The sequence below is a fragment of the Scyliorhinus canicula genome, chromosome 6 (assembly GCF_902713615.1).
Source record: "Scyliorhinus canicula chromosome 6, sScyCan1.1, whole genome shotgun sequence".
Classification (NCBI taxonomy): domain Eukaryota; kingdom Metazoa; phylum Chordata; class Chondrichthyes; order Carcharhiniformes; family Scyliorhinidae; genus Scyliorhinus; species Scyliorhinus canicula.
The window spans coordinates 211,590,860-211,604,847 of NC_052151.1; the positions used below are offsets into that span (position 1 = coordinate 211,590,860).

Genomic DNA, 13,988 nt, shown 5'->3' on the forward strand with positions numbered 1-13,988 from the left:
ATTCTTATTTTTCACCTTGGAATTTGACACAAATCTTCTTATTACATGAATATTTTCTGACACTGCCTCTCTTTGTTTGAACTGGAAGGTATTTTTTTCTTTGCAACACGGTAAATGGTTTTACAATAATGAAAATACCGGTTACCTCAGCTCCTCACATTTGTGCAGAATGGGTCCCAGCCGCCGTAGTCCTTCATACTGAATGTAGCACTTCTGTAGGTGAAGATATTTCGTTGTTTCACAGAGTTCAATGGTCTGTGACAGGATCTCACAGTCAATTGGGGTCAGCCGCAATTCTTGAAATGTAAGCGTTTCCATGGAGCCCACTGTCTTCTGAGCCAGTGCTTTATTCTGAGACTCAAACAGATAGTGCAATGCGATCAGGAGGTTCCTTTTACCAGCTTCATTTGAGTTCACAGTCTGTCCTTCAACCTTCTCCTTCACCCAGTAAAGCACTCGACAGGTTGTTTCATGATCAAATCGACCCAGAAACTCCTCCAGGGGCCGAGCTGACTGTGGAGAGGAGAGACCAGCAACAAAACGAAGGAATATCTCAAACCGCCCATCTTCCTTGCTGTAGGCTTCAGAGAGTAGTTTCCCAATGTCCACAGGGTGTGAAGTCAGGAATTGTACGATTGCAGCTACAAACTCCTGGATGGTGAGGTGTGGGAATGTATAAACCACACTCTGGACAGATTCATCTCTCTCCAGAAGTTCCATCAGGAACCCAGACAGGAACTGGGAAGGTTGCAGTTTGGACTTTATCAAATCTCCATTTCTGAACACAATCTTCTTCTCGGAGACTCCTGTGAAGGCCATCTGACCAAGCTTCAGAAACACATCACGGGGGCTTTCAATCTCTCGGCCATGGTTTTTCAGAATGTTGTAAATATAGTAGGAATATAGTTGGGTGATGGTCTTGGGAACTCGCTGCTGTTTCCTGTCACTTTGTGTAAAGAAGGGATGCAGTGACAGACAGAGGATCCAGCAGTAGGAAGGGTTGTAGCACATAGTGTACAGGATCCCGTTCTCTTCCACATATTTGAAAACAGCTGCTGCCACCGTCTGATCTTCAAAAAACTTGTTGAAATATTCCTTCCGTTCATCACCAACAAATCCCAGGATTTCAGCCCAGACACTGATCTCAGCTTTTTCCAATAAATGTAATGCAGTGGGGCGGCTGGTCACTAGCACTGAACATCCTGGCAGCACCTTGTGCTGTATTAAACTGTACACAATGTCAGACACTTCACAGTAGCATTCGGGATCTGTGCACATGGACTGAGGTTCTGTATTTCTCCGATTGTCAGCAAAATCAATCCTGTCATTGAATTCATCCAAACCATCGAATATAAACAGCAATCCCTCTGGGTTCTTCCAGAGCTCTCCCAGAACATTCCCAAAGTAAGGATACTGATCCAGTATCAGATTCCTCAGGTTTATTCTACAATTAATAGTGTTCAGTTCTCGGAATTTGAAACTGAAAACAAATTGAAAGTGTGGGTATATTTTCCCCGTGGCCCAGTCATAAACAATCTTTTGTACCATTGTTGTTTTTCCAATTCCCGGGACTCCACTCACTGCGGCTGAATTCCCAGATTTAGATTTTCTCAGGGAAAAACTGCGGTGGAACAGTTGATCAGTTCGGATTTTTTCCAGTTCTCTCCGGAGATCTTTCTTTCTCCACTCTTCATGGTCTCGGCCTCTTGCCAGCAGTTCATGTTCTACAAGTGTCCGATCTCGAACAGTAGAAATGACCGTCAGCTCAGCGTATCGATCAACCAGCTGGAAAATCTTAAACTTCTCCTTTATTCGGATGGTGTTCACTCTCAGTGTTTCAGTTTGTACCCGGAGTGTCTCCTTGTGTTCCTGCTGAACATCTTCAATGAGAATAGACAGAAAGTAGTTCTCAATGTTAATTATTGAAAGGGGTTGATCACTGTGTTGTCTGAAGGGGCAGGGTAGGAGGAAGGGTCTGAGTAATTTGGTCTGGGGGTCAGAGAGGCTTATTACAGTGAGCCCCAGGGTAGTTGGGGAACAAGGGCAGCAGATACCTAGGAACATCATCACCTGGAGGTTCCCCTCCAAGTTATTGGCATCCTGATTTTGAAATAGGTTGCTGTTTCTTCACTATTGTGTCAAAATTCTGAAATTTTCTCCCTAGCAACCCTGTGGATGCATCTATACTTCTGGGGCTGCAGCGATTCAAGAAGGCAACTCACGACCACTTTCTCAGGGGGAAGGAGGTATGGACTGTAAATACTAGCCGAGCCAGCAATTCACACACCTTGTAAATTAATTGTGGATAAAGGGAAGATGGCTGATTACAGAGTCAGGGAGTTAGTGAAGGGGGCTGCCTACAACTTGAATTGGGGAAAGAGACTGTTTTTTGTGTGTTGGATGAAAGGGGAGAGATGTTGATTTCATCGCCTGAGATTTAGTGGAGGGGGCTGGCTACAGTGTGAGTTGGGGAAAGAGGAGGGTTGATTACAGTAAGGGCGGGATTCTCCCAGCCCTGGGCCGGGCCGGAGAATCACCGTGAATGGGCCATGCTGCCCCAACGCCGGCTGCAGAGAATCAGGCCATTGGCGGCGGCGCGGTTGGCGTGGCGCCGGTTGCGGGCCGCTCTACGCGGCTGGCCTGCCGATTCTTCGGGCAGGATAGGCCGAGCGGCCGTAAGAAAAGTTCCGAGTCCCGCCGGCGCCGTTCTAACCTGCTCTGGGCCGGCGGGACCTCGGCATGGAAGGGTCGGGTGGCGGCCTGTGGGGGGGGGGGGGGGGGGGGGGGGTCTGATGTGGCCTGGCCCGCGAGCGGGGCCCACCGATCGGCGGGCTGGCCTCTGTGGCTGGGGGCCTCCTTTCCTCCTGCCAGCCCCTGTAGTCCTGCGCCATGTTGCGTCAGGGCTGGCACGTTGAAGGAGGCCACGGCGCATGTGCGCGTTGGCGCCGGCGCCGCTGCACATGTCCGCGTTGGTGCCGGCGCCGCTGAACATGTCCGCGTTGGTGCCAGCGCAACTGCGCATGCGCAGATCCTGCGGCGGGCAGTTCACGCCGGGATCGGCAGGTGGAGCGGTGCGAACCGCTCCAGCGCAGTGCTGGCCCCATATAAGGGCCAGAAATCGTACTGGGAGCGGCCAATTCACGCCATCGGAAAACGCGACGGCGTTTACGATGGCGTGGACACTCTGCCGCGGGATTGGAGATTCCCGGCCTATGTGTTCGATGGAAGGGGGAGGGGCTGATTTCAGTGCGTGTACAATAGAAGGGAAGAAGGGTTGAGACTCGTGGGTATTGGATGGAATGGGCGGATTTCAGTGTGTATTGGATGGAAGAGGAGGGACTGATTATAGAGGGTGTTGGATGGAAGGGGCAGAGGCTGATTACAGGTCTGCTGAATGGAAGGGGAGAAGGGGCTGTTTTCAGTGTGTGTTGTAGTCGGGAGTGGAGAGAGAGTCTGAGGATTGCTCATTTTACTCTTGATGGAGTTTGGGGTCACATTAATGTGCAAGTGCTAAAAAGGAGTCACATTGGAGTATAGTTTGAGAAGCACTGTTCTCATGGGTCAAGCTTGAAAACAGCCATTGATAGTAAACTTCTGCAGAATTGGGGTACAGGATATGGGATATCTCCACAATGTGAAAGTGCTGGGAAAGCTCAGGAGGTTCACTATTACATTGTCTAATCTTGTACAAGTTATCTGCGTATTGTGCACACAGATGACTGCATTTGGACAGGAGCTTGCTTGTTACTATATCAGACCATCAACAGTTTCTCTGGTGCATTGTGTACACTGGGTGAGGGGTGGATTTAAAGGGTACTCTCTCGAATCTTACTTGTTCCACATTGGAGCTTCCAACCCCATAATGTCACCATCGCCTCCCACTCTTGCTTTAGGTCATCTGCTGCTTATGCATTAATCAATCCCTTTGTACCTCTACAATGGGCCATTTCAGTGTCCTCCCATCTGGTTTCCCACTTTTCCCTCTCTTAAACTGGAGCTCTGTGAATTGCAACTGGGAAAGGAACGAGCTGCGGTTGATCAGGGCTTGAGTTCAGAACTGGCGAGTAAGCGGGCTGGGTTTAATCAGGTCAAAACTGGCCTCTTTAAGAAGGGGTGAAGTTTGGAGTTCTGTACACGGACCACCTGTGGGTGACTTTCCAGAAGCGCGAGTACTATTTAGGCAGTCCAGAAGAGGCGATGGAGTTCTTGACGGACAATGGGCAGGGAAGAGAGGGAGGACATTGAACTTTGGAGGAGTTTGTGCGTGTGTTTGATTGTTTGTTTTCTGAAAAGTTTTATCCCTTTGAAGTGTTTCCTTTGTTTTGATGGCGGGGATTTTGGAGGGCTGGCTGGTCCTGGGGGAACACCAAGGGTGAGGGTACCTTTTGCTGTTTTTTTAGGCGAGTGTGGATAGTGGGGAGGGGAATTGGGGAAGTAGGGAATTTGGATGCCTTGGGCGGGGGCCACCAGGCTAGCTGGGTGGGCTAGTTAACCGGAGTGTCATGGGGGCTGTCAGGTGGTAGGCCCAGGGGAAGGGGAATGATGGGGTTGATGTTTTCTTATAGAGTGTAGGTGGGGAGGGTTACTGACAAGGGTGTGGTTGATGCGGCGCAGTTAGAAATGGATCGATGGCGGGTGGACATCCGAGGGTGGGCCTGGAGGGTCGCGCGACATGGGCCGTGTTTGGCCCAAAAAAAGGGTATGGCTGATCGGCGGTGGAGGGGGGCTGGGGAGACCCCAGAACAGGCTGGTCACGTGGAACGTGAGGGGGCTGAATGGTCCAGTGAAACGGTCACGTCTATTGTCGCACCTGAAGAGTCTGAACGTGGACGTGGCCTTTTTTGCAGGCGATACATTTAAAGGTCGGGGACCAGACACGGTTGAGGAAAGGACGGGTGGGGCAGGTGTTCCATTCGGGACTGGATATGAAAATGAGGGGGCTGGTGGTGCTGGTGAATTTGCAAGTGGCGTTTGAGGTGGGGAATACTGTGGCAGATTTGGGGAGGGTCGTACTGGTGAGTGGGAAACTGGAGGGGATACCGGTGGTCCTGGTAAGTGTTTACGCCCCAAACTGGGATTATGTAGACTTTATGAGGCGGGTGTTGAGGAAGATTCCTAAACTGGACTTGCACCGGTTGATCATAAGGGGCAATTTTAAAATGGTTATTGAGCCGAGTTTGGACCGGTTAAGCCTGAGGTCAGTAAAGGTGTCGGCAGTGGTGAAGGAGCTGAAGAAGTTTATGTAGTACATGGCGGAGGTGGGGTTTGGACCCATGGAGGTTTGGGAGGCTAAGTGCGACGGACTGACATACTTCTCCCATGTGCACTCCGGATTGGTTTTCTTGTGTTAGTCAAGGTGTTGCTGGTGGGGGTGGTTGACTCGGAGTATTCAGCTTCCCACCCGTCGCATTGGGTGGATTTACAAGGAGACCGGTTTGGGGGGGGGGGGGGTGGCAAGCACCCGCAATGGAGATTGGATAGTTGGCATGAGGTCTGCCATTCGGGGATATGTGGAGCTGAATGATATGGGGGAGGTCACGGCTGACGCAGTGGGAGGCACTCAAGGCAGTGGTTAGGGAGGCATTAATTGCTATTCAGGCGTATAGATAGAAGACGGAGTGGGCGGAGGTGGCAAGGCTGGTAGATGAGATCCTGAGGGTAGAGAGAAGGTATTCTGAGACTCCGGAGGCTGGGCTGTTGAAGGAGAGGCAGGGGTTCCAGTTGGAGTTCAGATTAGTGTCTACGGGGAAGGCAGTGGGGCAGCTAGGAGGGTCAAGGGGGAAGTCTATGCATACGGTGAGAAGGAAGATGGCCCACCATTTGAGGAAGCAAGAGATTGGCAGAGTAAAGGACGAGATGGGTAGAGTGGTGTTAAATCCGGATGGGATGAATGGCGCTTGAGGCGTTTTATAGAAGATTATATGAGTCAGCGCCCCTGGCCAGGGTGGAGGGATGGTAGTTGTTGGATGGGCTGGAGTTTCCCAGGGTGAAGGGCAGGTTGGGGCATTGATTGGGGGCCCCAATAGGGCTGAGAGAGGTTATGGAGAGTATGGGGGCGATGCAGGCAGGGAAGGGACGGACGGGTTTCCAGTTGGAGTTTTATAAAATGTTTGGAGGGGACCTGGGGCCACTGATGGTGAGGGTGTCTAACGAGGCTAGGGAGAGTGGGAAATTCCCTCTGACACTGTCGCAGCCATCCATCTCCTAATATTGAAAAAGGACAAGGAGCAGAGTGCGTTGTATTGCCCGATAACGTTATTGAACGTAGACGTCAGGTTGTTGGCGAAGATGTTAGCTTCGCGAATCGAGGACTGCATCCTGGAGGCTAAAGGCGAGGATCAAACTCGTGAAAGGGAGGTAGCTATTGGAGAGAGCGACGAGGCTACTCAATGTAATCAATTTAATTGGAGGGGCAGAAGGTGGAAGTGATGGTTGCGATGGACACGGAGATGGCGCTTGACCGGGTGGAGTGAGAATATCTGTGGGAGGTACTGGGGCGGTTTTGGGTTCGGTCAGTGATTTGTCGATTGGGTCCAGTTGCTGTGGAAGGAACCGGTCGCAAGTGTGCTGAAGAACTGTGCGAGTTAGGAATATTTTGGGCTACATCGGGGGACGAGGCACGGGTGCCCGCACTCCCCGTTGCCTTTGCTTTAAAAATGACACTTAGGGCGTCGGGGGATTGGAGAGGGATTGTGCGCGGGGGTTGGGGGGGCAAGCAATGGATATCACTGTTCACCGATGACCTGCTGTTATACATTTCAGACCCATTGGGCAGTATCGGTGCAATTATAGGGATTTTGGAGGAATTTGACCGGTTTCCTGGGTACAAGCTGAACATGGGAAAGAGCGAGGTGTTCCCAATTGAGACGAGACGGCAGAAGAGGAAATTAGAGGAGCTGCCGTTCAAGTAGAGCGGGCGAGTTTTAGATACCTGGGCAGCTAGGTGACGCGAGATTGGGTGCAGCTACAGAAGCTGAACTTGTCTCGATTGGTGAAGCAGTTGAAGGCCGACTTTAAGACAAGAGAAGTGCTGCCATTGTCGCTGACGGGACGGGTGCAGACAGTAAAAATGATGGTGCTGCCAAGGTTTCTGTTCGTGTTTCTCCCAATCTTGATGCTGAAGGAGTTCTGGGTCAATGTGCTGATTTCTGGGTTTGTGTGAGCAGGGAATACCCTGCAGGTCAGGAGGGTTTTTTTGGAGCGAGGGCGAGGGGGGGGGGGGGGTGCTGGCTTTGCTGAACATGGTGAACTATTACTGGGTGACGAATATTGTCACTGTCAGGAAGTAGGTAGTGGGGCGGGGGGGGGGGGGGGGGGGGGGGGGGGTGTCGGATAGAAGCGGCTTTGTGTCAGAGAACGAGCTTCAGGATGCTGTTGACCATGCCTCTGTCTTCCTCGTCGGCCAGACACACCGTGAGCCCGGCCTGGTGTTGGCCGAAAGGGTGTGGGACAGTGGAGGCAGCATTTGGGTTTGCGCCAGGGGTGGGGTGGGGGAGGAGACTGGATGTGAGGCTCAGGGGTGTTATGGCAGGCACGGAATGAGTGATTCAGTGATCTGTTTATAGGGGGCAGACTCACAAAGCTGGAGGACCTGGCGGAAGAATATGAGGTGCCAGGGGCTGGTTTAGCTCACTGGGCTAAATCGCTGGCTTTTCAAGCAGACCAAGCAGGCCAGCAGCACGGTTCGATTCCCGTACCAGCCTCCCTGGACAGGCGCCGGAATGTGGCGACTAGGGGCTTTTCACAGTAACTTCATTGAAGCCTACTCATGACAATAAGCGATTGTAATTTCATATGCGATTTTGTGAGGAGACGCCCTGGGGCTGCAGGATAAGGTACTGTCGAAGGAGGAGATAGGGGAAGGTGTCCGTGGTCTACAAAGAGTTGATGGATTGGGAGGGGGGGGGGCCATGGTGGGGGATATAATGTGGAAGTGGGAGGAGGAGCTGGGAGGGGAGGTGGAGGCTGGGACGCGGGCTGAGGCCCTGCAAAGGGTGAATGGATCCTTGTGTTTGAGGTTAAGCCTCATTCAGTTTAAAGTAATTCATTGAGCACATACGACGGTAATACGGATGAGCAGGTTTTTTTAAGGGGGTAGAGAATATATGTGTGGGTGGTACGCGGCGAGGACTGCAAATACCGTCCACATGTTTTGGGCATGTCCGAAGATAAAGGGTTTCTGGCAGTGGTTTGCGGACATAATGTCCAAGGTGCTGGGGGTGAAGGTGGCCCCGACTCCAGAGGTAGCGATATTTGGGATGTTAGAAGACCCGGGTGTTCAGGGGACGAGAGAGAGGCTAATGTCTTGGCCTTTGCCTCCCTGACAGCCCCGAGATGGATCTTGCATGGATGAAAGGACTCGGAGCTGCCGGAAGTGAGGGTCTGGGTGAGGGACCTGGCAGAATTCCGGAGGCTTGGGAAGGTCAAGGTCATCCTGTGGGGTCACTTGATGGGTTCGCTCGGAGGTGGAAGCCAACTTCTTGAAGGAGGGTTGAAGGGTCGGCAAAGGGTTGGCGGGGGGTGGAAGGAGGCTAAAATGGGGAAGGCAGAATGGGAGAAGAGAACGATTGTGGGGAGTGGGTGTTGGTTATTTATCATGTTTGATTTTTCTTCTGCTTTTGTTTGTTTTTATGAAAATTCCTGAATAAAAAAAATGGCAAATATCAGGGTGTGCATTTTAATGTTATGCAGGAAGTTTGAGAATTTTAACAGATCCAAAGTAAATTCAGTCTTCTTTACCCTCACCTTGAAATTTTATCCAGATTCTAACAATCTCTAAACAATTGATTTTCACAAGTGAAATCCTAGAATCATAGAATCACTACAGTGCAGAAGTAGGCTGTTCGGCCCATCAAATCTGCACTAATCCTCCAAAAACAGCGTCCCACCTAGGCTGATGCCCACAACCCAACTCTGCAATCCATTAACCCCACTTTTCGACACCTAGGGATAATTTACCGTTGCCAATCCACCTAACCTGTATACCTTTGGACTATGGGAGGAAACCAGAGCACCCGGAGGATGCGCACGCAGACAAGGGGACATAAACGGATTGAAATCTCTATTTCATCATTTACCTTTCAGGTGACTGGGTATTTCGGATACATCTCGCTTCAAGTTCATTTCTGAATCAAAACCTGTTTGAAACAATTCATATTTCATGAATTTAGATCTGTGTAATGTTACAATATCTGAAGCTGAAATTGAATTCAGTGTGTGATTTTACCGTACCAGATTCCTGTATTTCTTTCAGTATTTTGTCCAACTTAGGTACAGATTGGCGCATTTGCACAAAGGCTTCCCACATCATCCTTCGAGCCTGAGAGCCTTTCTCCATCACCAGAGTTAGGAGAAGTTCGGAACGGTTTCCCTTCTCCGCCTGAGTAGTGACTTTCTGAAAAGAATAATACTGAATAATAATGAATATATGGAACAGCAGAGTGAAAGATAAACACTGCGGGTGGGATCAACCAAAAAATGGCAAAGTGTCAATCCAAAGTGTCGAGAATAACGGAAGAGTCGGCAGGATTTTGCACTGAATATTCTGCATTAAGTGAGTGGGCGTGGTTTACGCTGTTACTCTGATGGGGTAGGAACACCTGGCGCCTGGAACTGGCTTCAGACACATCAACGTGCCATTTTTAAAGGGTGCCCTGACCAGAGCTGCAGCCAAATGGCCCCTAGCAAAAATCCCGGACGTCTCGGGGTTCTCTTCCCCGAGTTTTCAAGAACAAAAAAAGTACAGCACAGGAACAGGCCCTTTGGCCCTCCAAGCCTGTGCCGACCATGCTGCCCGTCTAAACTACAATCTTCTACACTTCCTGGGTCTGTAACCCTCTATTCCCATCCTATTCATGTATTTATCAAGATGCCGCTTAAATGTCACAATCGTCCCAGCTTCCACCACCTCTTCCGGCAGCGAGTTCCAGGCACCCACTCCCGTCTGTGTAAAAAAACTTGCCTCGTACATCTCCTCTAAACCTATGCCCCCTAGTAATTGACCCCTCCACCCTGGGAAAAAGTCTCTGACTATCCACTCTGTCTATGCCCCTCATAATTTTGTAGACCTCTATCTGGTCGCCCCTCAACCTCCGTCGTTCCAGTGAGAGCAAACCGATTTCATTCAACGGCTCCTCATAGCTAATTCCCTCCATACCAGGCAACATCCTGGTAAATCTGTTCTGCACCCTCTGTAAAGCCTCCACATCCTTCTGATAGTGTGGCGACCAGAATCGAACACTATACTCCAAGTGTGGCCTAACTAAGGTTCTACACAACTGCAACATGACTTGCCAATTTTTATACTCAATTCCCCAGCCAATGAAGGCAAGCATGCCACATGCCTTCTTGACTACCTTCTCCACCTGTGTTGCCCCTTTCAGTGACCTATGGACCTGTACACGTAGATCTCTCTGACTGTCAATACTCTTGAGGGTTCTATCAACCACTGTATATTCCCTACCTGCGTTGACCTTCCAAAATGCATACCTCACATTTGTCCGGATTTTTCACCGGCAGTTCGCCCCGACAGTCCATGGAATCACGACAGTGCAGAAGTAGGTCATACTGGCCATCGAGTCTGCACCGACCCAGGCCCACACCCCCACCCATCCCCGTAACCCCACCTAACCTTTGGGAAACCACGGGTCCCTGGCGCTGTGAGGCAGCAGTAATAACACTCGTGCCACCCCAGTCATAATTAGCCGGCAGATCCCTCCCTCAACGTCCGCTCCAACCCCGCTCACCACAGAGCAACTGAGTACGGCCACGGCCGTCCCATTGAAGATACAGTTGGGGTATGAGGGTTTCCAGAGGGGCGGGCAGAGTGGGTTTCCACATGACCAGAAACTCTCTCAGCACATACAGGATATAGTGAGCAGTGTGAACAGCCAGGAGCCTGTAAGTCACAGCAAAGGGGTGGGTTCAAATGGCATACTGCAACAATAGGGGTCTGAGCCAGGCCACCTCGACTGTGAGGGGGACACCAGCGAAAATAGGTTCTCTCTATAGACCCCTTAATATCTTGAAAAGTTTGATGAAGTCACCTATTAACTTCTAAATTCAGTTGGACTTGCTGCCAAGTCAATCCCTGCTACTGGTACGAAGCCGGTCCAAAGTCCATTGGAGGGCCCATAGCTTCACCATCAGACCCCCCATATTAGCGAGAGCCCCATCAGAGAACGCTCCCCCCCATAACAGCAAACCCTCCCATATCAGAGATTCCCCGGAGAGATACCCACACCCCGATCAGAGATTCCCCCCTCCATCCCGATCAGAGATTCCCCCCCCATCTCGATCAGAGATTCCCCCACCCCGATCAGAGATACCCCCCCCCCCCCCCATCATGATCAGAGATTCTCCCCCCACCTACCCGATCAGTCGTCCCTGTCTGGAAGCTAAAGAGCAGTCCAGGGAGAAACAGTGAAAAAAAATCACTGATTTTCACTTACCTGTCCATTACACCTGCTGCCTCAGAAAGATGTCCAGAAGGCAGCAGCTGTTAGAAAGAATGTCTTTCACATTCAAAGATAAATAGCTTTTAGTAGCCTACAATTGACAGGTTCCGGACAGCAGTATGTTTGGCTTTATTATTTTCATTATCCTTCACATTTGAATGTATCTCAAGTCCCCTGCTGTGAGCCCAATGGCAATGTTATAAACATCTAGCTATGATTGACAGCTCCTGACCAAATCAAAAGCAGTTAAGTGCTTTCTGCTCAGAAAAAGAGTAAGTGAAAGCACTTAACTCCTTGAAGGGAAATGAAAATAAACAATCCAGACATCTAACTCACTGGAAGCTATTACCCTGCCAATTGTAGCCCACTAGATGTTATTTCTCTTTGAAAGAGAATGGAAGCCTTGCAGATCAAAGGGTCTGAGAGGATTTAACGCCTTGTGACGCGTTTTGAGTTTCAAGCAACTGCTGCTTTCTGGACATCTTTCTGAGGCAGCAGGTGTAAGGAGCAGGTAAGTGAAAAAGCAGCAATTTTTCACTGTTTCTGCCTGGATTGCTCTGTAGCTTTCAGGCAGGGATGACTGATGGAAGATTTCTTTGTTATGGGGAGGGGTCTCTTATATGGGTGTCCTCTGATATGGGAGGGGGTGAGGTGGGGAGGGCCTCTGATATGGGGTCAGAATGGACCGCTTCTGACCGCCACTCTTGGCGCCAGCTTAAACCTGAAGCAATTCAGCTCCCAAACAGAGAATTCAGCCCTTTACCGAATTTAAAACTCATTCACCTATATAGGCCGGGATTCTCCGATACCAGTGCTGCGAGCGAGGATGGAGAATCACTATCCCCGGCACTTGTCAATGTGATTTCCCATTGAAAACCCCCACACCACCGGGAAACCCGCGGGCGGGGATGCACCACCGGCGGAACCAGAGAATTCTGCGGCCAGCGAACGGTCGGAGAAATTCCGACCGTAGAGTTATAATTCTGACCATGGACAGGATTGTCCGTTCTTCCATGCCGGCGCCATTCTCCAGTTACATGGCAATGAATGAAGTTTCAGCTGTGCCAAATCCTCAATTCTCGCTGGCAGTGGTCGTGGGGTGAAATCCAATTGGAGAATCCCGGCAGCTGAATCTGAGAAACAGGTTCTCTGGGGCCTCAGGTGGTTGCTGTCAGTACGAAATTATTTAAATGTACGAAACTATTTAAAATGTAAAGAAGAAACGTTTGAATCAAAAAGTTACATTTTGGAATGCAGTATATCATTAATTTGGGAGATGACTTCTGTAACTTTCTTGGGAGAAACAGGTGACAGTGGTTCTAAAAGCTCTGTGGGGGGATTTTCCTCACTGCATGGCTGGGTCTGTTGTGAACTGATTCCGGTGATTAGTCAATAACTTCAATATCATTGCAGTCGATGACTGTCCTGTTAGAAAGTGATATTAGACAGATATTTTCCCCCCACATGTAACAATTCATTTGTGATTACTCTGTCTGTTTTGTGATAAGAAAATAACCCAAACTCCTTCTGTGTTCCGCCCACTTACCCCATGTTCTTTTCCACTGAAATGCTTCTTCTCTGTTAACAACAAGCTGACTCCATCCACCACTTCTTCAATCGCCTGTTCTAATCTGACCCAGTAGAATTTTGTCAACTGCAACAGCTGGTCATCATTGTACTTTGTCAAGAACTCAGTGACTGTGGAGTTTGGATCTGTGAACACAATGAAGACGAAATACATTACTCATTGTCTATGCTTCTGCCTTCATTAATTAATTCATTTTTATTTCAGGGTCAATTTTAGCACGGCCAATCCACCTAGCTTGCACATCTTGGGGTTGTGGGGGTGAGACCCACAGAGGCATGAGAGATCGTGCAAACTCCACACGGACAGTAACCCGAGGCCGGGTTCAGACCAGGGTCCTCGGTGACGTGAGGCTGCAATGCTAACCACCTGTGCGGCGCCCTCTTAATTTATTTTATAATGAACAACCAACTACTTCTGAGAACCAAGATACAAAGCGTCAACTTAAAAGCACATTTACCACATTCCGCTGACCTGCATAGTGACTTCTTAAAAAAAATATCAAAGTTGTCACACGTGATTTACCTTCAGCTTATCAATTCCACCCTGATGGATCAACCTCTGTATCTCCAAAGTTTAACTAATATGACCTCAAAATACAGAAACCAAGGCCTAAATATTTGCTCCTAGATTGCCTCCCCAAAGCCTCCATCTAAAATGTCTGCCGAAGCTTCCAATTTTCAGTTCAGACGGTGGGTAGGATTCTGGGAAGAATTGAGGACGTTGACCGGTGCGGAGAAGGCCTTCTGCCAAGTCTGCCTTCGGAGCTCTGGCGCTGTGTCCAAAAAAGTTGAACGTGAAATATTCCTTCAGCCCTCAACCCCCGACTGCTTCACCCACTACCCTTGCCCCATCAATGCCACCTAATTTCCCTCACACCCCCTCTATAGCCTCATGCCTCCATGCCAAGATATGCTCCCTAAAAATATCCCTATGGTCTCTCTATC

General features: G+C 49.8%; 1 protein-coding gene across 1 annotated transcript in view; it reads right to left on the reverse strand.

Moving 5' to 3' along the window:
* LOC119967860 (NACHT, LRR and PYD domains-containing protein 3-like) overlaps positions 1-13,988 on the reverse strand; it is a 136,572-nt gene that overhangs the window by 54,280 nt on the left and 68,304 nt on the right. Inside the window, exons 6-9 of the mRNA XM_038800907.1 lie at positions 13,003-13,169; positions 9,232-9,394; positions 9,078-9,137; positions 146-1,880 (exon numbers count right to left, since the gene is read on the reverse strand). Of these exons, the coding sequence (XP_038656835.1) occupies positions 146-1,880; positions 9,078-9,137; positions 9,232-9,394; positions 13,003-13,169 (2,125 nt within the window). The remainder of the gene's footprint in view (positions 1-145; positions 1,881-9,077; positions 9,138-9,231; positions 9,395-13,002; positions 13,170-13,988) is intronic.